Source organism: Dendrobium catenatum, unplaced genomic scaffold (genome assembly GCF_001605985.2).
Source record: "Dendrobium catenatum unplaced genomic scaffold, ASM160598v2 fragScaff_scaffold_1166, whole genome shotgun sequence".
NCBI classification, from domain to species: Eukaryota; Viridiplantae; Streptophyta; class Magnoliopsida; order Asparagales; family Orchidaceae; genus Dendrobium; species Dendrobium catenatum.
In genome coordinates this window covers 113,138-135,498 of record NW_021319628.1, presented here as the reverse complement: position 1 = coordinate 135,498, position 22,361 = coordinate 113,138, and the positions used below count along the sequence as shown (strand labels likewise).

The 22,361-nt window shown below is 35.6% G+C and overlaps 3 protein-coding genes across 14 annotated transcripts in view; all 3 read right to left on the bottom strand.

Annotated features, from left to right (window-relative positions):
- Positions 1-497, bottom strand: part of LOC110096800 — a 31,536-nt gene extending 31,039 nt beyond the window's left edge. For all 3 annotated transcript variants that reach the window (XM_020822887.2, XM_020822886.2, XM_020822885.2), the window contains exon 1: positions 336-497. The gene's annotated coding sequence lies outside the window, so the exon portion shown is untranslated. The remainder of the gene's footprint in view (positions 1-335) is intronic.
- Positions 498-1,990: 1,493 nt separating this feature from the next.
- LOC110096803 (uncharacterized CRM domain-containing protein At3g25440, chloroplastic) lies at positions 1,991-14,110 on the bottom strand. 8 transcript variants are annotated; one of them, XM_020822900.2, is made up of 7 exons: positions 13,890-14,110; positions 13,456-13,810; positions 12,818-13,036; positions 12,592-12,735; positions 11,842-12,103; positions 11,335-11,742; positions 1,991-2,817 (listed from the first exon to the last, which is right to left on the bottom strand). In XM_020822900.2, exons 3-7 carry the CDS (start codon positions 12,910-12,912, stop codon positions 2,260-2,262), a joined length of 1,467 nt encoding a protein of 488 aa, XP_020678559.1. In that variant the 5' UTR covers positions 12,913-13,036; positions 13,456-13,810; positions 13,890-14,110; the 3' UTR covers positions 1,991-2,259. The 8 variants fall into 8 exon arrangements, with proteins under 8 accessions (XP_020678559.1, XP_020678554.1, XP_020678555.1 ...); XM_020822895.2 differs by having other exon boundaries at positions 11,842-12,112; positions 13,890-14,109; XM_020822896.2 differs by having other exon boundaries at positions 11,842-12,112; positions 12,818-13,029; positions 13,890-14,109.
- A 6,163-nt stretch (positions 14,111-20,273) lies between these two features.
- LOC110096802 (protein BASIC PENTACYSTEINE7) lies at positions 20,274-22,361 on the bottom strand. 3 transcript variants are annotated; one of them, XM_020822892.2, is made up of 2 exons: positions 22,136-22,361; positions 20,274-21,301 (listed from the first exon to the last, which is right to left on the bottom strand). In XM_020822892.2, exon 2 carries the CDS (start codon positions 21,273-21,275, stop codon positions 20,457-20,459), a length of 819 nt encoding a protein of 272 aa, XP_020678551.1. In that variant the 5' UTR covers positions 21,276-21,301; positions 22,136-22,361; the 3' UTR covers positions 20,274-20,456. The 3 variants fall into 3 exon arrangements, with proteins under 3 accessions (XP_020678551.1, XP_020678552.1, XP_020678550.1); XM_020822893.2 differs by having other exon boundaries at positions 20,274-21,297; positions 22,136-22,360; XM_020822891.2 differs by having other exon boundaries at positions 20,274-21,311; positions 22,136-22,359.

Sequence of the window (22,361 nt, the reverse complement as noted above, 5' to 3'; positions counted from 1 at the left end):
GGTAGCGTTGCTCACACCGCTATTAAAGATTCCATCCCCAACCTTTATCATAAACAATAAAATAGACTCTTAATTATTTATTTAGGCTAGGGTTTAGAGCTTTTCTTTCAAAAGTTAACGTTAGCAAAAGTCACATTACATCCTAGGGCCGGTTTGGATGCAGGATTTAGGCAGGATTTAGACAAGATTTAAGCTAAATCCTGCCAAACGCGAACAGGGTAAGTCTAAGCTAGACTTCAAGGCATTTTCGGCACTTTTGCCAATTCCGGATTTCGTAAATCCGTCATTTTGACCGATTTAGCCGAAGAAGCGCGAAAGGGGAGAAATATCGTTACCTTCTCGGCGAGCTCCTGCGCGACTTCCGACCCGCAGCAATCACGACGTCGTCGGAGTTGGAGAAGCTTCACGCGAAGCAGGACAGCAACGTCGTCGGAGACGGAGAAGCTCAAAGCGACACTTTCATACTCTACTTCATGCGACAGCAACGGAGAATTGGAGAGGAAAAGCGGTAGAGATTAAATATTAAAATAATTAATTAGCTAATTCGAAATATAAATAATTAATTAGATAATTATGATATAATTATATAACTAGTTAGTAATAAAATATTTTACTGATTAATTAGATAATTATTAGTAAAATTAATAATTATAAACTCATTAAATAATACTTAAAAATTTTAATGAAATAATTAATAGTATAATTAATAATTAAATGATTAATCATTATACATAATAGTTAAATAATTGATTGTATAATTATCATTATAATTAGTATTAAAATGTTTATGAAAATAATATCAAAATAAATAATTTGATAATTAATATTTAAATCATTAGCTAAGTTATTAAATAATTAAATTAATTTTAATTTATATTATTCATAATTATAATTTATTGACGTTAATTAAAATTAATAAGTAATTCATATTTAAAATATAAATAGTATATGAGTTAACCACTTTAATCCAGAATAATATTGTAAAACAATCTCACATTATTTATAAGAAAATTATTTCTTACGAAACAATTTTCAAAATTTAACATCTTCGAGATTTAATAAACATGAATTTAGAGAATTTTTAAAACTCTACTTAAATCAAATCCTTGTTGCATCCAAACAAACATATCTCTAGAGTCCTCTGCTAATCATCAAGCGCTCCATCAATTAAACATGAGTAGGGCTCTCTGTTATCTAGATCACATCCTCCTACGCCCATGCCGTCGAGTCTGCCTTCCACTCGGCCTCCTCTTCTGCACTATCCTTCCCATTATCTGCTCGCTATTGGCAATCACATAGAATCTGAAAAGCTCAGGCTAGTCGAGTCTAGTTAAGGAGAGATTATTATGCGTGCATAATCCAGACAAAACTTCTCGTCCAGACTTCAATAATGAGACATGTATTTTTTTCTCTTTTGTTTGTACATAAGAGAGAGAGATGTATCTTCATATTATTGAAATCCAAATGACATCCAGACTGCGCACCTAATAATTTTTCCAAGTTAAAACCCATCAAACCATTGTAATTTTACTTATAAGTCACAGTCTACAACTTAGGCTTCATTTGAAATGACTTTCTTACTATTCTTTAAAGTAACTTTTTAACAAAAAGATTTCCATATACAAAAATTTCATAAACTAAAAATTTTATACGATAAAATTACTTTAAAAATAATAAAATATTATAGTAAAAAATTGTCTACTAAAAAATTACTTTAAAACACAGTTGTCCCAAACGAAACCAGTGCAGTAAAATTTTCACCCTATCACTCCCCTAACACCTCACGATCCCAATTTCCTTTTTATATTTAAGTTAGGCTTCGTTTGGGACGGCTTTCTTACTGCTTCTTAAAGTTGCTTTCTAAAAAAAAAGCAGCTTTAAGAAGCAGTAAGAAAGCCGTCCCAAACGAAGCCTTAATAGCCGAGTCTTCTCATAAGTTTTTCAAAAACTTTATCAAGTGAATACATATTTTGAGATAGCTTACACAAAATAAAAGTGGAATGATGAAATAATTTAGGTCTTCAATTCTTCTAATACAAATTATTGAGTGTTCTTCAAATGAAAATAACCTAATTAAAAGATAATTAATCTTTCTAATATAATCAAATCATCACCTTTAAGCAATCTTGGGTGAAGGCAGGCTGATGACACAGAGAGTAGCTCCATCTGTCTCTCTGTTTGTTACTGAAGTGCATTACTTCTGTTTGTTACTGAAGAAGCCCGTAAATCAACAAGTAAATATACAAAACAGGGATTGAATCATCTCTTTTTCTTCAATAATGCGTCCGCACGCAAGAAAATCTTGTCAATCTCATCTAATTCTGCTATGTTCAGATCCTTCTGTTCAAAGCCACCTCTCTTAGCAGCAGCAGAGATCCGACGTAGATGCTCCTGAAAATCTTCAGTACTTCCATCGTCTTCTGAAGGAAACCTATCAATTCCATCTAAATACAGATGGCGTGGGCGTGAATTTTCTTTCTCCTCCGCTCCCGCATCAGAATCTGTCTCGAAAATATCAGAAAGATTTTCAGATTCTGAAATGGCGCTGGACTCCATTGAGGATTCATCCTCCTCATCAGAAGTAATGCTTCCTAATTCACTTTCTATACTGATTCGATCTTCTTTGCTTCCTTCTCCAAGCTCAGAGAATTTCCTCTTGATGTCTGCAACTGAATTTTCTTCTCGGTTTGTTAATTTGGGTTTATATTCCTTGTCACGCTTCATCCCTATATGGACATCGTCAAGATCTTGTTCAAGCTTGGGAATATACCTTCTAACAGCATGAAGAGCATCTCTGTACTTAGACTTATCCAGGGCCTACAAAATTTTGAAAAATAGATTAAGCAGTTGTCATAGCAAACAAACTCAAGTAATCAACATTCGGTAAGTACAGTCTTCAACAAATCCACAACCAGAAAAGCCAGAATTGTAAATATATAATATAGCATCTCCTAAAATGAATAAGAAGATGATATTCTGCACAATCAATATTCAAGCATACAACTAGCTCAAAATAATATTATTTGAACCTCAATATACATGATAACTAAAATAATTAGGGAAATTTACATACCTACCACTTTATTTTATGCTATTTACATATCTAACATCCAAGCATTAATATTACATGCCTACCACCCCATATATAACTTTAATATCAAATATAGCACTCCTATAATTCATTTCTATCATTCATACCATCCTATAAACTTTAATATTTTATTCCATGCACCCAAATTTGCTCTATGGGTGATAGGCATGTAATATTAAAGGTTTGGATATTAGATATGTAAATAGCATGAAATGAAGTGGAATGTATGTAAATCCCCCAAATAATTAATGAATTATACATAAAACCATTGATAATTTGCATCCCTTATATATTCAAATGTAATCAATGCAACCATAAAATTTCTTAATATTAAATTCACAATCAGTGACCACATAGATAATTATAGAAATGCATAATAAACTGAATATCAATAATACAACATAGCAATTCCAGCAGACCTGTAGCAACTTCAGCATTTCAGGCTTCAGCACACCTGAAGCCTAAACAGTACAGCACACCTAAAGTAATACAAAACTAAACCCTTACAGCATAATAGCATACAATAGTATTTCAGCAGTAAATCATTTCAGAACAAGAGGTCAAACCTTTAAAATTAATTTTTCAGTGAATGAACAATATAAAATACTAAAGCATTTCAGCATTTGCCAAGTAACACCGTCTCTATTACTACATTTCAGAATACTAAAGCATAATAGGTTCATAATTTTAGTAGTTTAACACCATCGCAGCACAATTTGAGGATAAAAAATAATTACCATCAAGGCAACATGAGAAGTAAAGTACCAAAAAACCAGGTTCGAACAACAACATAATTCCCAACAGCAAACTCCAATAACAGTCGAAGTCACAACCTAACAAAAAAAGAAAAAGGGGCATCGGTTAGGGTTAGAGTTTCACAACCCTAACTGGCTAACCCAAGAAAATCGTCCCAACAATCTCCATTCTCCAATAATAACCAGAGCATGAGAGTAACAAGTAACAACCCCCACACTCCACACTAAAATAATAAATATTTGTCATCAGGGTTTCACTTTCACATCCCAAATGGCCAAACTGAATAATTGAAAGAAAAAAAAACTACACTTAAAGAGTTTGATTCGAAAATCAAAATGCCAGACTTAGGCTTCGTTTGGGACGGCTTTTTTATTGCTTTAGGCCAAAATGAGGCCTTCATGATTATATCATGATAGAAGAACGGGATGGGTTAGAGAAACTGATTAGAGAAATGTTGCAATTTGAAATTATTATAAAAGGATAAGGGAAGAGAGAACTTGCAGTTCTAGACTCGTCACATGACACCTCCTCAACTGCTTAGTAATAAGAAACATAGAGAACTAAGGGAAAGGGAAGGGGCAGCACTAGAACTCCAGAATGTCTAGCCATCCAGAAATGTCGCGTTTTTGCACATAGAGGAAAACCAAAGCTTTATCAATTAGAAATTAGGCATTGCATTATGGGACGATGCAAGGATAGGCCAATTAATAGCCCAATCATTTTATATATTTGTTTATGGCCTATGGGTGCCATGGGCAAAGCGAGTGCAGGATGGGGGACACGGGTCAAAATCGGGTTGACACGAACCAGTCCCATTTTATAAATGAGTCAAAAATAGGACCCAGACCCGGACCCGAACTCGACCCATTTCTTAATTGGGCCGACCTTAACCCGAATTTCCTTGTTCATGTTTGGGTCAGGTTTCAAGGTTGTGTCACTAATTGACACCCCTACATATCATTCAGACGATCAGCTCTCACAACAAAGTCAATATGACGCCTCCCCAAAAAAATTATCTGCTGCCAAAAGTTAGCAAACAAATTCATGATCGAGCACACTAATCTGTCACAATCCAGTTCCATTATAACTTCAATGACTCACTGTGAAGAAGCTCGTCATTCTCGAAGCACCAACTAGATATCGAGTTAGAACCCTAACCCTCACTTTCAGAACACTCCTCACTGGAGGGAGAATCTCATTATCACCCGATGAAGTATAGCCCTTGGAACCCTATGAGGCTTCAGCACCCTCAATAGGCTCATTTCCTTTCTTGGAATGATAGTCTCCTCACCCCTGGCCACCAGCTCGGCCGGCACATCTACTCTATCATATGATTCCATAGTCTCATTTCCCCTTGCAAGCAAGCAGGGGAGGGCAGCCCTATTCTTCAGGCGTCTGTGGTCTCTTGGCCACCAACACCTTCAAGCTCGTTCCTACATCAACATCTTTATGCTTCTTTGAGCAGACCTCCCGGTGAAGTTCAGACCAAGTCGGAGAGGCCTTCTCCTTCGGCCTCATCGTTGACAACACAGACATCTTCGAAGACGCAAGGTTTGTGGGGAAAGTGCAACATGCGACCTTCCCTGAAAAATACATACATTGAATCAATCCAAGACAAAAAACTCATCTCGTCAAGACAAGGAGATACCCTAAAAAATCCTATAAACATTCTAATAAGCGACATGATACTGAATGATCCATGGCTCATTCTTCACCAATGGCAAAATCGTCACCTCTTCGGGGGATAGCTCAGGAAGGACCAACTTCTTCCTCAATGCCACCAAAGCAATCGGCACCATCCAACCAGGAAGACTCGGAATAACAATGAATTCTCCTTTCAATCTTGAACTCGAACGCATGGGAGAATCGCCGTGAATACATGCCTAAATAGGTTCAGTGACCACAGCAAGTCACGTTCCCTCAACAGAGAAGAAAACTATACAATTTCCTTTACAGAGTTTGACAGAAGTTGAGTCAGAATGACTCCATAGAAATTTAGAATTTATTTTAGCTCGGCTCACAAGGGAAACTACGGCCCCAATATCAAATGATCAACAGAAATGACGAATTCCCCATCTTGCACAGAGTTGATATGCTAATCTTCCTTTGCCGAGCTTACAGAGTAGTTATGAGCAAAGCAGAAAGCATGAAACACATAATCAATATACTCATTGGTAAGGCGAGTACTCAATAATCCTTTCTCATTAAGGAATCTACTCGCACACTTGCACAGATCAGACATGTTGGGCAAAATGTTCGAAAACATAAGAAGCAAAGGAGACGAAGCGAATGTACCATTCTTAAGGCCCTACCTCTTCTATTTATAGTCTGAATCTAGCACAAGGAGATCGAAGCCTCTCAAATCAAATTTAATGCAAAAGATTACGTCATTCACTCTCATCATTATAAGATTCGATGAACCTTATCGCACTATATACTATCCATTACAACGATAATTCTCAAAATCCGTGGCACAATTGTCGCCTCTTCCTATTCGATGAGACAAAAACAAATCTTTTTTTTTTTCAGGACACTTCCAAAAGCCAAAAAAAACTTTATTCAAAAGGGGAATCGCCCTCAGCAAATACATAGCTCAAAAAGGAAAAAAATCAACCCATGCGACGATTAGATCAAAAGCGCTCCAACACAAGATCTCTTGTCATTCTTGGCACTAATCCTCCCATAATGTCAAGTACTCAACAACATAATGAGCACCCTGGAGGAACCCCTCCTGCTTAGTTTGACTCAGCATCATACAACACTCGGCTTCCATCGAGTTTATTCAACTACACATGGCCACCAACTAATCATTCTGCGAGGTTGTCGCACCTCTCTGATCATCATTGCCTGCAAAAACTCCCTCTCCGCCAACGCCGGGCTCGAACCGCGTCTCTGGATTTGCCTATCGACTCCAAGGCTACCAACTGCCCGACAATTTCTTCTGATGAAATATGCTCTGGGGTGAGGTGGGGTCGGTGAACAAGGTATACAAAAAGGAGTTCAACGACTGCTCAACAATCTCACCGCTAGTCCGCTCCTCAGAGACCACTTCGACAACCACTTCAACAGCAATAGCAATGCCACCACCAACTACATTATGCTATAGGGCACCCACCTCTTTCAGAGCGGCCTCACCCACCCACTCCTACGTGCCCTCGAGGGGAAAAGAATGATTTCTTCCATCATCTGAAGGCCCATCAAGTTCATCAGTCACAGCAAGGGCAATAGAAGAGACTGTCTCCTTCATCCCCACAGCAAGGTCAGACAACCGATCATCTCAATGATAACCAGATCCCTAACATCAACACTCATCCTCTTCGACGAAGGACCCGTACAAAGATCCGTCGAGTCCACGGATACTCGCACCTCCTCTCCAACAACAGCCCTACTCGGCACATCCTCTTCCACATTTGCCACCTCAATACCAAAAGTAACTCGCACTCTCATAAAGGTTGCCTTCCTGAAAGAACATATGCCTAAATGAGATGTAAGATTCATCCCATCAAATTCATGTAAGGCTCACAAGTTGGAAGTAAATGCATGTATCTGATGGGCTCAAAGCCAGTATTTATAGAGCAACCTGGTGATGGGACCGTTCAGTCATCAAGTGACGCGCTCGTGCCATGGGTCAAGGCAGTAAATTCGCATTTACTCACGTGTTTCTTTGATTTATGATTCATTTATCCAAACTTTTTCGACGTCTGATGATCAAAGGGTTGAATAAATTGGGGAACTAAATGTCCACCCATGACTGCTTGTGCAAGTACCTTCTCGCATGTATCTAACATGTTGCATTCGAATCGAGCAGGAGGACTCCCTCCTCTTTTAGGACAATATGATCACAGGAATTGCTCAAGAGCTGGGAAGAAGCTTATCATTGGAGCACGTCAAATCTCCGCTAGCACTTCCTCCAAGTAGTCGCCTTCCCCAGCGGACGCGACCTTAGAAGTTCCTCTCTCAGTCGGACAAATACTTAATCACCTCGGCCAAAATCAAATCTCCAAGTGAGACGGAGCAATAATCAAGCTAAAGATAGATCTCTCTCCCATGAGACATCTCTCATGAATGGCTCATCACTGAGCTTAGAAATCAACATCAAATCTCTCCCCCTCTCTTAAACGGAGCTTAGAAATCAACGTCTGATGATCAAAGGGTTGAATAAATTGGGGAACTAAATGTCCACTCATGACTGCTTGTGCAAGTACCTTCTCGCAGGTATCTAACATGTTGCATTCGAATCGAGCAGGAGGACTCCCTCCTCTTTTAGGACAATCTGATCGCAGGAATTGCTCAAGAGCTGGGAAGAAGCTTATCACTAGAGCACGTCAAATCTTCGCTAGCCACTTCCTCCAAGTAGTCGCCTTCCCCAGCGAACGCGACCTTAGAAGTTCCTCTCTCAGTCGGACAAATCCTTAATCATCTCGACCAAAATCAAATCTCCAAGTGAGACCGATCAATAATCAAGCTAAAGATAGATCTCTCTCCCATGAGACATCTCTCATGAATGGCTCATCACTGAGCTTAGAAATCAACGTCAAATCATCACTCTCCCCCTCTCTCTTAAGCGGAGCGATCTCTACCCCACCCCCCCCCCCACCCCATTCTATTCTGCCTTCATCGTCCTCGTACATAGATCCTCAAGCTTACAAATGGTGTATACAATAAGGTCTGGTATAATCCGCTGGACAAATCAAGATTCAAAAAGAGTATCAATTGGTTTCCCCCCATCAAACTTGGTTCTTTTAAGAGGTCAAGAGCATTTTTTTCCTTGAAAAATGATAATGCCATATTTGTTCCTAACAACCTCCGTGCCAAGAAAATATGAGTGGATTAAGATCTTTAATTTTGAATTCTTTAGCTAGCCTTTTTTCAAGGTGTTTGTTTCATAATCATGATCCCCTGTCAATATGATAGTATTAATATATATAATTAGTATAGTTGACTTATCATATTTGTGTTTATCAAATAATGTGTGAATGAACTTGTTGGAAACCTTGTTCGCACACAACTTTGATAAATCATTTAAATCCTACTCTAGGTGAATGTTTGAGGTTGTAAATAGATTTCTTTAATTTGCATACTTGATCTATACTTTCAAAACTGCCGACTCTAGGAAGTAGATTCATGTATACTTCTTCATTCATATCACCATTCAAAAAGACATTATTAACATAGAGTTGGTGAAGAGGCCAATCAAGGTTAGCCACCACAAAGAGGAGAGCCCAGCGCATTAAGTTTTGCCACTAGAGCGAATGTCTACAAGTAATCAACTTGAAAAGTTTGAGCAAATTCTTTTAGTATCAATTTTGCCTGGAATATTTCCATAGATCTATCATGGTATTATATAATAGTGAAAACCCGTTTACATCCAACAAGAATTACACCGTTAAACTTATGAACTACTTCTTAAGTTTCACTTTTCAAGAGCATTCATTTCATCCTACTACAACCTACCTACATTTTGTTTTATTAAGAGCCTCTTCTATAATCTTTAAGTTATAAATTTATACAAATTTGAAAATCAGAGTTTCTATTGAAGAGGACTAAGATTATATCTCACAAATATGTTTAAAAAGGCTTCAATAGATATATTTAGATGTCCAACTCATATAATTAAGAAAAAAAGAATCAATACTTAAAAGCTGAAGTCATGAAAAAAGGGCCCTATCTAATCTTATCTAATATCTACCCTATCCTTATTTACATACAATGTACTCTTCTAGTATTTCATTCTCTCCAAGATGAATATAAAAATCAATTTGAATAGAGTTTTCTTAATTAGTAAAATAAATTTTAAATATATTTTTAAGTATTTAATGGAATAATAAAAAAAGCCTTCATTTTCGAGGATAATTTTTTAAAGAAAAATATGCTTTAAGTGGGAAAAGAAGATATTCTATATAAAAGGTTGAAGCCATGCAAAATAGGAAAGTCACATCTATCTGATTTATCTAATGTACTACCTAATCTACATAATACGTTATCTTCTTACTATTCCATGCTTTCTCCCTTTAATTAATTTAAAAAATTAAATTGAAATAAATTTTCTTCTATTTCATAACATGCTTAAAGTAATCTCAAATCTAATTTTAAATAATATAATATTGGTATCAAGATAAAGATATGGATTTAATTGATGATCCAATTTTATTGTTATAATTTTTAAACTGATTAATAAATATGCTAATATTTAGTAAAGACTCAAACCAATTATTGATCAAATTTAATTTAATATATTGAATTTTTATTTTGAAATATTCTCAAAACCATATAATAATATCAACTTTATCCTCTGACATTATATCACATTGTAATAAGAAAATAGCCATATGAAATGAGTGAAAATAAAAAATATTAATTTTTTCAAAATTATTATGATCTAAAAAATTGACATAATAGCAATATCATTTATTCCCTCATAAATTATGTGGAATTATTTTCCATATATCTATCTATTTATTTATCTATTTATAAGTGCTTATGACAAGGACCTTTGAATTTGACTCAATAGTCTAAACCAAGAAGTTACAAATCTATATCCTAAACCCCACAACATCCCTAACAAACCACTCATCCCACAACTTATTGTTAATAACCTTAAATGTCATCATGATTCCCTTTGAGCACCATCACCCTCATCCCGCACTCAACCTCGCTACCTTTACTCCCTTCCATTTTAATTGTTCATTCCAGTATGCTCAACCAATTGATGTTTCCACCATTACTCTCAAGCGGATAATGGAGTTCATCTTAACCAAAATTCTTGTCGTCCAGCGTGCCACTAAAAAGATCTGTCAAAGTGATTGTATTCTCTCTCTATATCAATTTCATCCACCTCTTCACAAAAAGAAAAGTACAAAAGCAAGCACAAACATTTATGCAGTTGAGCACACCTCCAATTCTTTCCCATCCACTCACTTTGTCATCAACAAAATTGTGCCCTACAGCAAAATGCCCTCCTCCCCTTCCTCCACCCATACATGGCTCCATCTCCATCTCTCACAACCCATGCCAACCATAAAGACCACTAAATTGTTCAAAACTGGCCAAACCTTAACCTTATCAAATTTTAATCATGTCCTGATTAGTATCTGAATTGGATTTGGTCAGGTAACTGCAGAACATTTTAATGCCTAAGTACGTGAAAAGCAAGGTCATGGAATCCAGTTTCAAATTTTCAACTAAGGCCTCGTTTGGGACGGCTTTCTTCATGCTTCTCAAAACGACATTTTAGTATAAAAATTAAAATTTTAGTACTAAAAAGTTGTTTTACGAAATAGCAAAAAAACCGTCCCAAACGAAGCCTAAATCAAACCCAAGATCAATTTCCCTACGAAGTCTTACCTTTTCAGCTACTTTAGAACTTGCACTCTACAACTTTGTCTAGATTTTGCAAAAGATATTTTATGACGGGAATGTGATGTTAAAATTAAAAACATTGTTTTCTAGGTTACTAAAGTAACAAAAGAGAGAGAACAAAGTCTTACCTTCTTCCTCGTCAGAGTAATCTTTGGTGACATTATTTCTGTTGGAGGCTGTGAATAGTTCTTTCCTCTATACATTATTATTGTATTATCCTCACTGATCTCAAGTACAATTCCGCCACTTAATCTAGCTAGCTCAGCTGCAATTTCTCGGACCTCCTCTGGAGTGAAAGTCTTCACTATAACCTTCAAGGTCTGATGTTTCTTCCAATGCAAATGCATATTAAGAATAACTCCTTGGAAAATCCCCCGTCTTCCAACTGGGACATAATTCTTGCATTTTTGGCCCAACTTAACCAAGTAGAAATGCTCTTCTGGTGTAAGTACCTCAGGATCGTGCATAGTGACCGACGAGTCTTTAGGTTCAATTTTTTGTAATGCTTCAACAAGATGTCCTTCCTTTTTTCGAGCCTATTAGAGGAAAAAAAAAAACATATCATATATTCATTAATATTGAAACAAGTTTTATGAACTTTTTAATGAACAAGCAAACATAAATTCATGACTCGCCTTCCTCAATTTGAATAAAATCTTCTCCTCTGATGTCATTCTTTCATACTCCTTTTTCTTCTTCCACCTGAAGAACTTTAGCCACCTCACGACAGCTCTTTTTCCTTTTAGCTTCTTTCTTTTGTATTTTGGTACATCATTAGCAGCATCTGGTACTGCACTTATCATACTGTCATTCTCCACTACATTTTGTCCCGTTGTCCCAAGCTGGTGGGTTGTATGAAGATTGCAATAGCCCATGAGGCGACCTCCTCCAAGATTACTGGCAATTCTACATATTGGGATTCCATCATTCCATGATGAATCTTGAACAAATCAAAAGAAAAACTACTGCAATAAGGATTATAAGGCACATCAACCATCAATGTATTCCATAGTGCATGGATACAAAAAAATAATTCAAATGGATTACTACAGTATTGATCAAAAATACATTCACATCAAAACATGATTAAGTTGATCTATAATATAAGATGCACTGAAATTTGAGGGGAAAATAAACTTGAGACTGAAAATTAGTAAACTGCATAGCATCAGCAAAAGTGACCTCATCAAAATCAATTTTGAGATCAAACAAAAGAAAAACTTTTGACATTTTGATTTTGATCAATTTGCATGGAATAATGCCCTGACAATAAGCAAAACATGGCCTAAAGAATAAACACGAGTTGAATTTCAAAAGAAACTTGTAGCTTTAAATAATGTTAAAAACATGATAAATCCAAATATCAACAAAAAAAGCTTCCTCACCTGAAAGGTCGTATATGCTTCTGTATATTTCTATTTTCTGCAAATACGGAGGACATTAGAGAATCACAGCTAAAATTTCTAATAGCCAAATGATATTCATATAGGTTGAAGAAATTGCAGTCCTTTAGGTTGGTAGGAGAGGCCCTGGGCAAAATAAAATATAGTAAAACTGACGTTAGAAGGAATAATAGGTAGAACAGTTGAATCATATCACAACAACTTTTACCTGAGGGATGAGTAACATGAAGTGGTTGGATTTAAGGAAAGAAGATTATCTAATCTTCTCTTTAGACTTTGGGCAAAAATGTAACAAGATCCCATTTTTCACTAGGCCCTCCCAGTTGTAGGGAAGCTGCCTCTTAAGTTATGGATGAAACTGGCCATGGAAAGCTGGACTAGGATTAGTTGTGAATGAACTCTCTTAAGTCCAGTACTATTCTGCACGCTAAAACATAGAGGAACAGAGGTTCTATGAAAAAAATTAAAAATCAAGTCAATGAAAGTAAGGAATGATGATTTCTCAACAATTACAACAAATATACAAACTATATTAACTCAGAAAAAAATACAAGGTTTATGTCTATGAAGTCACAGTTACACATATTTAGTTTGATATCCCTATCAAAGAAACTAGAAATTTTGTACGCTCCACATAATGGCATATCTCAAGTAATAGCATCAATGAACATGTTCTTTCTTTGTACACCAACCAACAGGTTACCAAATGATTAACTGTGTGTGGATCAATTAATGCAAATGTACATTAAAATTCCATCGGCTTCTAAGACTGTGACAGTAATCAAGGATCTTTGAAAAATACGGGACTCCAGATATATACTGGATGAAAAAAAAAACTTCACTTACATTTTTAACAAACTGTCATCATCAGGTTGTAAATGGAAGCAAAGTTCATCAAGTTGTAAATGAACGTCATCCAGCTGTTCATGTCCATGTTGGTCATCCAATTGTCCACGTTGTTCAGCGATTTTTTTGACAACTTGGTTAAAAGAATAGAAGTACCAACAAGAGAGAAAGGAATATAGAGGTTTAAATGCCCGACATTGTTAGAGCTGTTCAAGGCTCCAGATCACCAAAGTTGCTCATGACTGGAGAGGCCAGATAGCTGGGGGAGTTAAATCCTACCAAACGCCAAAAAACGCAATGGCAAATCTCACGGTAAGTCTAAGCTCGACTTGAGAACATTTTCGACATTTTTGCCCTAAATCCCGAACTTTGTAAATCAGACATTTTGGCGGATTTAACCGAAGAAGAGCGCAAAAGGGGAGAAATATTGTTACCTTCACGGCGAGCTCCCGTCGCGACTTCCGATCCGACAGAACCAATATCGTCGTCGAAGACGGAGAAGCTTCACGCGAAGCAGGATAGCAACGTCGTCAGAGGAGGCGTAGAAGCTCAAAGCGACAGTTTCAAAACTCTATTTCACACAAGACACAGCAACGTCGTCGTCGGAGGCAGAGAAGCTTAAGGGGCTGTTTGGTATCGGATTTACAAGGGGGTTTAAGTCGGATTTACAAGGGGATTTAAGTCGGCGCTAAATCCAGCCAAACAGTTTTTGTGCGCGCGTTAAATATCGGGATTCGTTAAATCCGGGGGATCTTAAGGATTTACGGCTTAAATTCGGGATTTAGTAAATCCGAGGGGTAGCTGAATTTAATCGGATTTATTGATTAACTTAATTAATATAATTTACATTATTAATAATTAAGTAAATTAATTAAATAATTAATTGTATAATTAGTTCATAAATTAATTATCTAATTTAACTTAATTGTATAATTAGTAATTAAATATTAATATAATTAGATTAATTAATATACTTAATATATATATATATTATGAAATATATAATTAATTGTGTAAATAATAATTAATGAGTAATTTGTACTTAACATATTATTAAATTTATAACCCATTATATTTTTTTTTATTTTTAATTATACATTTATTTTTAAGTTATAATTATCTTCTTCACATTTAAATCCCTAATTGCTATAAATCCTGAAATATGTTATCCAACCGTTTCTCAGAATTTAACAGGATTTAACATTTGGCATACCAAACAGTTTTCAAGATTTAACACATTTCGGATTTATTAAATTCGGATTTACAGGATTTACTAAATCCCACTTAAGTTAAATCCCACTTGTTGCCAAATAGCCCCTAAAGCGACGAAAAATTATTAGGTCCGAACACGGGACATAGAAATAATTTCGAACGCTTGATATGTGAAATGTATAGGCGTAAAATTTTAAGTCAAGCGCATTAAAAGTGTATATAAAGTGCAATTAAAATACAGGTAGAGCGCAGTGAAAGTGTAGTCAGAGCATAGTGAAAGTGTACAATCAAAAAGTGTAATCAAAATGCAGTCCACATGTCAAATTTTAAGTGAATATCCGGACTTATTTTTAGGTCCGGTGTCCAGACCTAATAATTTCCCTAAAATGACATTGTCATAACTCTATTTCGCCCGACACTAATGAGGGAAATTATTAGGTCCGGACGTTGTACCTTAAAATAAGTTCGGATATCCACTTAAAATTTGCCACGTGGACTGCACTTTGACTGTGTTTTTTTATTGCACTTTGACTATGCTTTTTGATAGCGCTTTCACTGCGCTTTACCTGCACTTTACATGCGCTTTTGACGCGCTTGACTTAAAATTCCGCGGACACGTCCACATTCCACATGTCAATATTTTATTGGAGTTCGGACGTATCTTTACGTCCGGTGTCCGAACCTAAATATTTCATCTCTACCGCTGGCCTCCATTTGTCGCCGGCCTCCACCCACCCCAACCATGGCCGCTCACCATTGGCTACCACCCGGGATTGGACGCCACCTACGGCTTGCCATCACCGACCACCACCATTGGCCGCCACCACCACCCACAGCCGGACACCACTGCCACCAGCTGCCTCCGCCGCCAATTGCCGCAAACAACCGTCTTGAGATTTTACACTACACTCATTACATCAAATTAAAAAAAAAAAACATTCACCAATATTTATTTTACGTTCATTCAAATAATTCCAAAACATTCATTTTTAAACTTTATTCCTTTTATAATGCATTCTTTTTTTAGCCAAACAAACACCCACTTAAATTAAATCCTAGCTACATCCAAACATGCCCTATTGATTTTTTTTTTTCAGGGAAATTTTTAGGTTAAGTATCATTAACGTCTTAATTAGATGATTAAGCATAGTAAAAAAATTCGAAAACTAAGCATAGTCGTCCGTTAGAGAGGGGTCTTAATAATTTTGTAAAATCGTCCGTTAAACGGGCCACTTTCTTAAAAAGCCGGATCGCAAACCCTAAAGTCGTTCTTCTTCCTCGCCGAGAGTTGAGGTCTGACATTTTTTTGAATTTTTTTATTTTTAAAATTTGTAATTGCAGTATTGTGTTTTATTTGTAAATCTAAACATTTTAACTGTTCAAAGTTGGAGAAAAGATAAATTTTTGGGTTTGGTCAAGTTCCTTTTTTTAGAAAGGTTTTGGGGTTTTTTTTTTTTTAAATCAGATCGTTTGAGTGATGCTTAAATGATAGTGTTTTAGCTAGTTTGTCGTAGTTGTTGTGGAGTGTTTAATGTAGAAAATCCTGGTGATTAATGTAGGATAATTAGTTGTTTAATATTGTGTTTAATTACGTAAATATTTTATTTGAGATATTAGCAACAAGTGATAGGTTAAGTATGCGTCTAAGTGTTGATTAAGGGTTGTTTAGTTGTCTCAAACAAGAATACAGGATAAAATGAATGTAGTGTAAAAATAATAATTTATTTTGTATGGATGAATGTAAAGGATTTATGGTGACTTTTTTTTTTTATTTGAAGTAAAGTGATTGCAATGAAACATGAATAGCAGTGGGGCCAGCAATGATCGAAGGCCACCAGAGGTGATTGGTCGGCAGTTGCCGGAGGTGGTGGGTAGCGGTGGCTAGCCGAAGGTGGCCCTAGGTGGCTAAATGGTGGTGGCTGACCGGCGGTGGCCGGCAGTTGCAGCCGAGGTGTTGGTCGGCGGTGGCCGAAGGTGGTTGTCGTATGTAGCTGATTGGCAGTGGGCAGAGGTGGTGGTCGACGATGGCGGAGGTGGTGGCCGGCGGGCAGAGGTGGCCAACAAGGGGTTGCAATGCCCTTGACTTTGCAGTGTATTTAGATATCACCAAAATCAGAGGAATTCTAAATACAAAAAAATAAACTTCAATGAAATACATTGTATTTGTTTTACTTTATTAGTTTACTTTGAATTTACTTTTCAAGTAATCAAACACAAAAATTCTCAAAACCCCTACATTTGAATAATTTACATTCTAAATGCAGCAAACTAAACAGCCCCTAAGACATTTTTATTGGAAGTTACTTTCAGCTCTTATTTGAGAAAACCCCAATTCAACTCATTAGTTTGTGAGCTAAATTATTTAAAAGATATTTATTTCAATTACACTCAAAATATATAAAAATTCAATCAATTTAATATAAAATTGCAAAAAAAAAAAACATTTATTATATATCTCTTCCATATTTCAAATACTTTTTTAATATTTATCATTTAAAATTTTCTTCTTTTTACATGTTATTATAACAACTTCAATAAAAATATTTTCTCTTTTATAATAAATGAGTCGGCTCTTAAGCAAATTCAAACTAGTAAGATTAAGCTCAAGCCTAAGCTCAATGCTCAAGCAAAAGCTGAGAATAGGTTAAGCATTCAGCGCAACCTTACCTCGAACTAATTAACTAACCAAGCTCAAGCTAAAGATCACTTGAGCTTGACTCTACCTATTTACATCCTTAGCTCAATGCAATCCATCCAACATCTATCGTTGATTAAGGCTTCATTTAGTACGGATTTCTTAATGCTTATTAAAGTTGCCTCTCAGTACAAAAATTAAAATTTTTATACATAAAAATAGCTTTAAGAAGCAGAAAGAAAACCAACTGAAATGAAGTCTAAGATTAGAAAACAATTTTGAGCATTTCTCAAATCAAAGAATCCAATCTCTGCAAAATATACAATAAGCTGACCACATTATCCAATAAGAAAAAAAAATGGTGATATCCTCACACAAATTTTATCATAATAGATTTAAAAAATTAAATCTAATAAATTTAGTATATGTTACTTTTTTCATCCAACAATTAGATATATAAAAAAAAATCATATATTCTATAACATATTTTGCAAAAAACGTAAAAAATTCTGATGCTCTTTTTTTCTTTGAGATAAAAATTTCTAACTCTTTCGCCGTAACAAAAGTAAAAACGAATATTTTAGAACACAGCATAACCTCAGTACTGATTCTGCAAGAAACATGGAAAACAAAAGGAGAGAACAAATGCGAAGCTGTGATCAAGCAAGAGGAAAAAGAAGGCACCAACTTGAACCAGCCATCGAACTTGCAACGAAGATAGAATTTATAAATGTTCTAAGAATTTAAATCTTTGAATTCTACTGGGAGACGCATTGCGACTAGGATTTGGATGTTTTTTTCAATATTGGTGACAGAATGGAGAATAATGTTCTAAGAATATGCCCCTTCATGCTATGCACAATTTCCCATCTAAAGAATTCTGGCTCAACGGTATGTTTTCTTGTTCTCAGGATTTAAGTAATAAGTTCATTTGATGCATTATTGATGTTAAGATAAATTTAACGTATGCATTTTGAAAATTTGATTGATTTATAGACTGCATTTCATAAGTAATGTAATTCTTTGATAAAATTAAAATCATCTATTTCATCTTTTGGTGTATTCTAATCTTTAGCTTAAAATGTTTCTTAGGATATGTGATTTAATTTGTTTCAAGTTTGTTATAGGTTTCTAGAACTTTTTTGATTTCTCTAGATTTTTCTTGCTAGCTTATAAGTATAACAGTTGTAAGATGGAAGTATAAATGAATATTTTTTAGGATTTAGCAGTGTTTTCACTGTTTTTATGTTCTAGCTTTGAGGAGTTTTGTTTGTAATGCTTCTTTGATGATCTCCCTACATCAATTTTCCATCAATTATTATCACAAGTTGTCGTTGCAGCCGCCCGTAGTTGTCGGTCACTCCCATCCACTGCTTGCTGCTACTAGTCATTCACCCATTGTCACCATCACCATCAACCACCAACCACCAATCTCCACCAATTGCCACTAACACAACCACCACTACTAATCGCCATCAGTTGCTCTCACCACCGCCCACATCACCAACATTTACAATGAATTCATTTTAATCCAAACTAAACAAAAAATATCATAAATTTATTTTACATTTACACTGCATTTTTTTTAAAGGATAGGAAACAACCCCTAAATATATATTAGTTGAATGAAGAATAATTAGTACCAAATTAAAGAATAATATCCTAAAAATATGCACAATTTACCATCTAAAGAGCTTCTGCACAAGCCACATGTTTTCAATTCTCAGGATAGAAGTCATAAATTCTGAGTTCAGCTTATAATTTTCTAAAACTAAATATTTATTAGCCACCTACATGAAATTGAATCTGTAACCATGCATCTTTAATGTCCCCTTATTTACAATTGGCCTCGTGTTTGCAAAAATTTCACAGCTAATCTTGATGAATTCCTGAAGAGCGTTAATGAAGCATTAAGTTTTCTACGTGGTAATCTGTTACAACAATCTCTACTAAGCATCAAATAAAATAGAAGTTCAGTAAGCTCGTTGCTTCCGTGAAGCCTACGAAGTGAATTTTAACCATTCAAACATTCAATCTTGTTGGTTTGTCCAGCTGCAAAAGGATGTTTCATCAAATAAAGATCAAACTTCTGATCTAATTAAGAGTTCATGCATCTGTAAAATGATTTCGGCTGATTGATAACAGCAGAAGTCTGAACAGTTAGGCTTCGTTTGGAGCGGTTTTCTTAATACTTTTTAAAACTGTTTTTTAGTACAAAGATTTCTAGTTAAAAATTTTTTTTATTAAAAAATTATTAAAAAAAAAAAACTATCTCAAATGAAGCCTTAAATGATACAAAATAACTTGATTATGTTGTCAATGCATATTCATTGAGGTAATATCATGAAAACAACTTGGATGAGGATATCCTAGGCTGAAGTTAAGTGAATACAAGATACTTCTTCGTTAATTAGAAGATATTTCTTTCAATCTTAAATTTCACAACACACCATGTTTCACAATAGAAGTATTTTTTTCTTGTAAAATAACTCAACATACTGCGGTTTAAGAACAATAGTTTTGTATTTTGATCTAGATTTAGGAGCTATTTGGTAGCAGGATTTAGGCCGGATTTGAGCACCAAACAACCTAAACTGCAAAACCAAATCTCCTAGCAAATGAAAGCTTCCGTAGACGGGAAATTCCACCTTTCGTGCTAAATCCCGGATTTTGAAATTATGTTTTTTGCCGGATTTATGAAATCCATTAGCTCGAGAGAAAGAGTCCGCTCGTTAAATCCGTTCTATAGCCAAACAGCCACAAAAGATTTAATAGGATTTATCATGAATGTTACCAAACAATTTTCAGGATTTAAGCCCCTCTTGATTTCCAAAATCCGGATTTAGCAGATTCACAAAATCCTACTTAAATCAAATCCTGGATGCTACCAAACAGCCCCTTAGATTTGAATATCTTGAGCCAATTGTTTTCAATGATTGCATGCACTTGAGAGTAGTATAACTAAATAAAATTATATCAGGAAAAAAAACTTAACGAAAAATTCCATAAAACAGGTCTGTAATTACGTGGATTCTGATAGCATTAGCCTAGACTACTAGTCAATAGATATACTACAACGCATAAATAATGAAGCTTGGAAGCTAAACATTTAACACTCAAAGATAGAGGAGTCAGTACCAGCAACTCATTTGTGCTACTTGATAGTCACAAACTTGTTAGTGCCATGCCTTGCCCAATGATTCTTCAAATCAACTCCATATGAGAGGTCCTGTCCTTCAGCCACAAGTCTTTGAAGTAGCTTTGTGTAAGCTCCAATGCTCATTTTCCTTCCAGCCATCCGCGAACCCGGCCTTGTCGGGCTCACTGGGAGGGGATATTCCGACAAGCCTGTGGTGCAACAAGATGACTGCCAACCACCAGCTCCCCACCTATAGCATTGCCGCGGCATGCCGGTGCAAGAACATATAGGTGCAGGGACACCTGAAAGATCAATCATAACACCATTGAACATATCATCTTGATTCTTTTTCTCTCGCTTTCCTGTTGACATAGAACCTCCTTTCTTCTTTGTGCCCTTTTCTGCTTTAGGTCTTAGAACCTTGGTAGCGACATTTTTTGCCTTGTTCTTTGAAGATTGTTGCTTTCTGGCATTAATGGGGTTAGCAGCAATGGGAGATTCCGGCACTGAACTATTAGATTGAATTGGCATGCTTGACATATTGAACGTTTCTGAAATCACAGGCATTGTCTGTAAGTGATTAATGGTTTTTGTGGGATGAAGAAAGCTTCTTTGTGGAACCCATGTGAAGCTTACAGAGGATGCTTCAGAACGGTGTTCATCCATCACAGTAGTGCGATCAGAGTATGCACCAATCTTCAGGAAACCAGGTTGATAAACTGAAGAATTGCTCTCTGGGAAGGAGACACCCAAACCGGGCTTGAACATGGATTCGGAATGCCGATTATCAGTGAAGTCCCAATTTCTTAGATTTAATTTGCTCTTTCCATCCATGAATAAGAGAGAACACTGACGCCTGGCTACAGTTTTCTTTTGAATTGAGGAACCAAAATCACATCAACAGAAATGATAGATATAAAAGTTATCACAGGAATTTCCCAAAAAAAAAGTTATCACAGGATTAAAAAGAAAGAAAATCATCAGAAAACATAAAAGTAAATTAAAAATGCATTTAAAAACTAAGCAATCAAGGAAAACGCATAACATTCATGTGAAGATTACAATTATAAAAATGAAAAATTTCAGGTAGCTGGAAACTTGTAGATGATGCAGGATTGACAGATGAGAAGTTGAAGCCTTAAAAGCACAGCAAATATACACACACACTCTGAGCATTTTTAAATGAGAAACATTGCCGATGGACTGAAAACTCAAAAAAATCAAATCAAAACGCAAGTTCCGAGAAACTGCAGCAGAAATATAAGAAAATTAGTGCAAAAATTAGCGAAAAAAAAAACTACAAAACTAGTATAAAATAATACAGAAAGAAAAAATATATATGTTAACAAAAAAAAACTATTTTCTTAATGATCAGAACATGCCCATCAAAGAAACGAGATTAAAAGTACATGGTAAGGGTGAACAATACACACCTAACAGGAGAAGATGGAAAGTTGATAACATAAATTAAATAAAGGAATCGACCGAAAATACAAATCAAAATAAAAATTCTCACAGTGGCTTAATAAATCCTAGTTTCAGAGCCCAGATTACGGAGATATAGAGAAGGTTGATCCAAATTACCAAATATATAAGCAAAAGAGCAATTTGACATTAAGGAGCAGAACTGCAGAAGGTCTAAAACTATTTAAGAACAGTGGCAAGCAGAATCTAGTGACGAGAGGAGAACTTACAAGATACGGCTAAAGAAATTTCTTCTTGTTCTTTCCAAACTCCTCAGCTACATCTCCTGTCGTTTTGTAAATATTTTGCTACATCTATATTTTTATTTTTCATTAAGATGTCCAGCTTTCTCCTTCCTCTGAGGCAGATGAGTTATACCCTTCAGGGAGACCAAGAAATAAGGCGGGCACTTCTTTTATTGGCGCTGCACCAATTCCATGGAGAATTGATGAAACC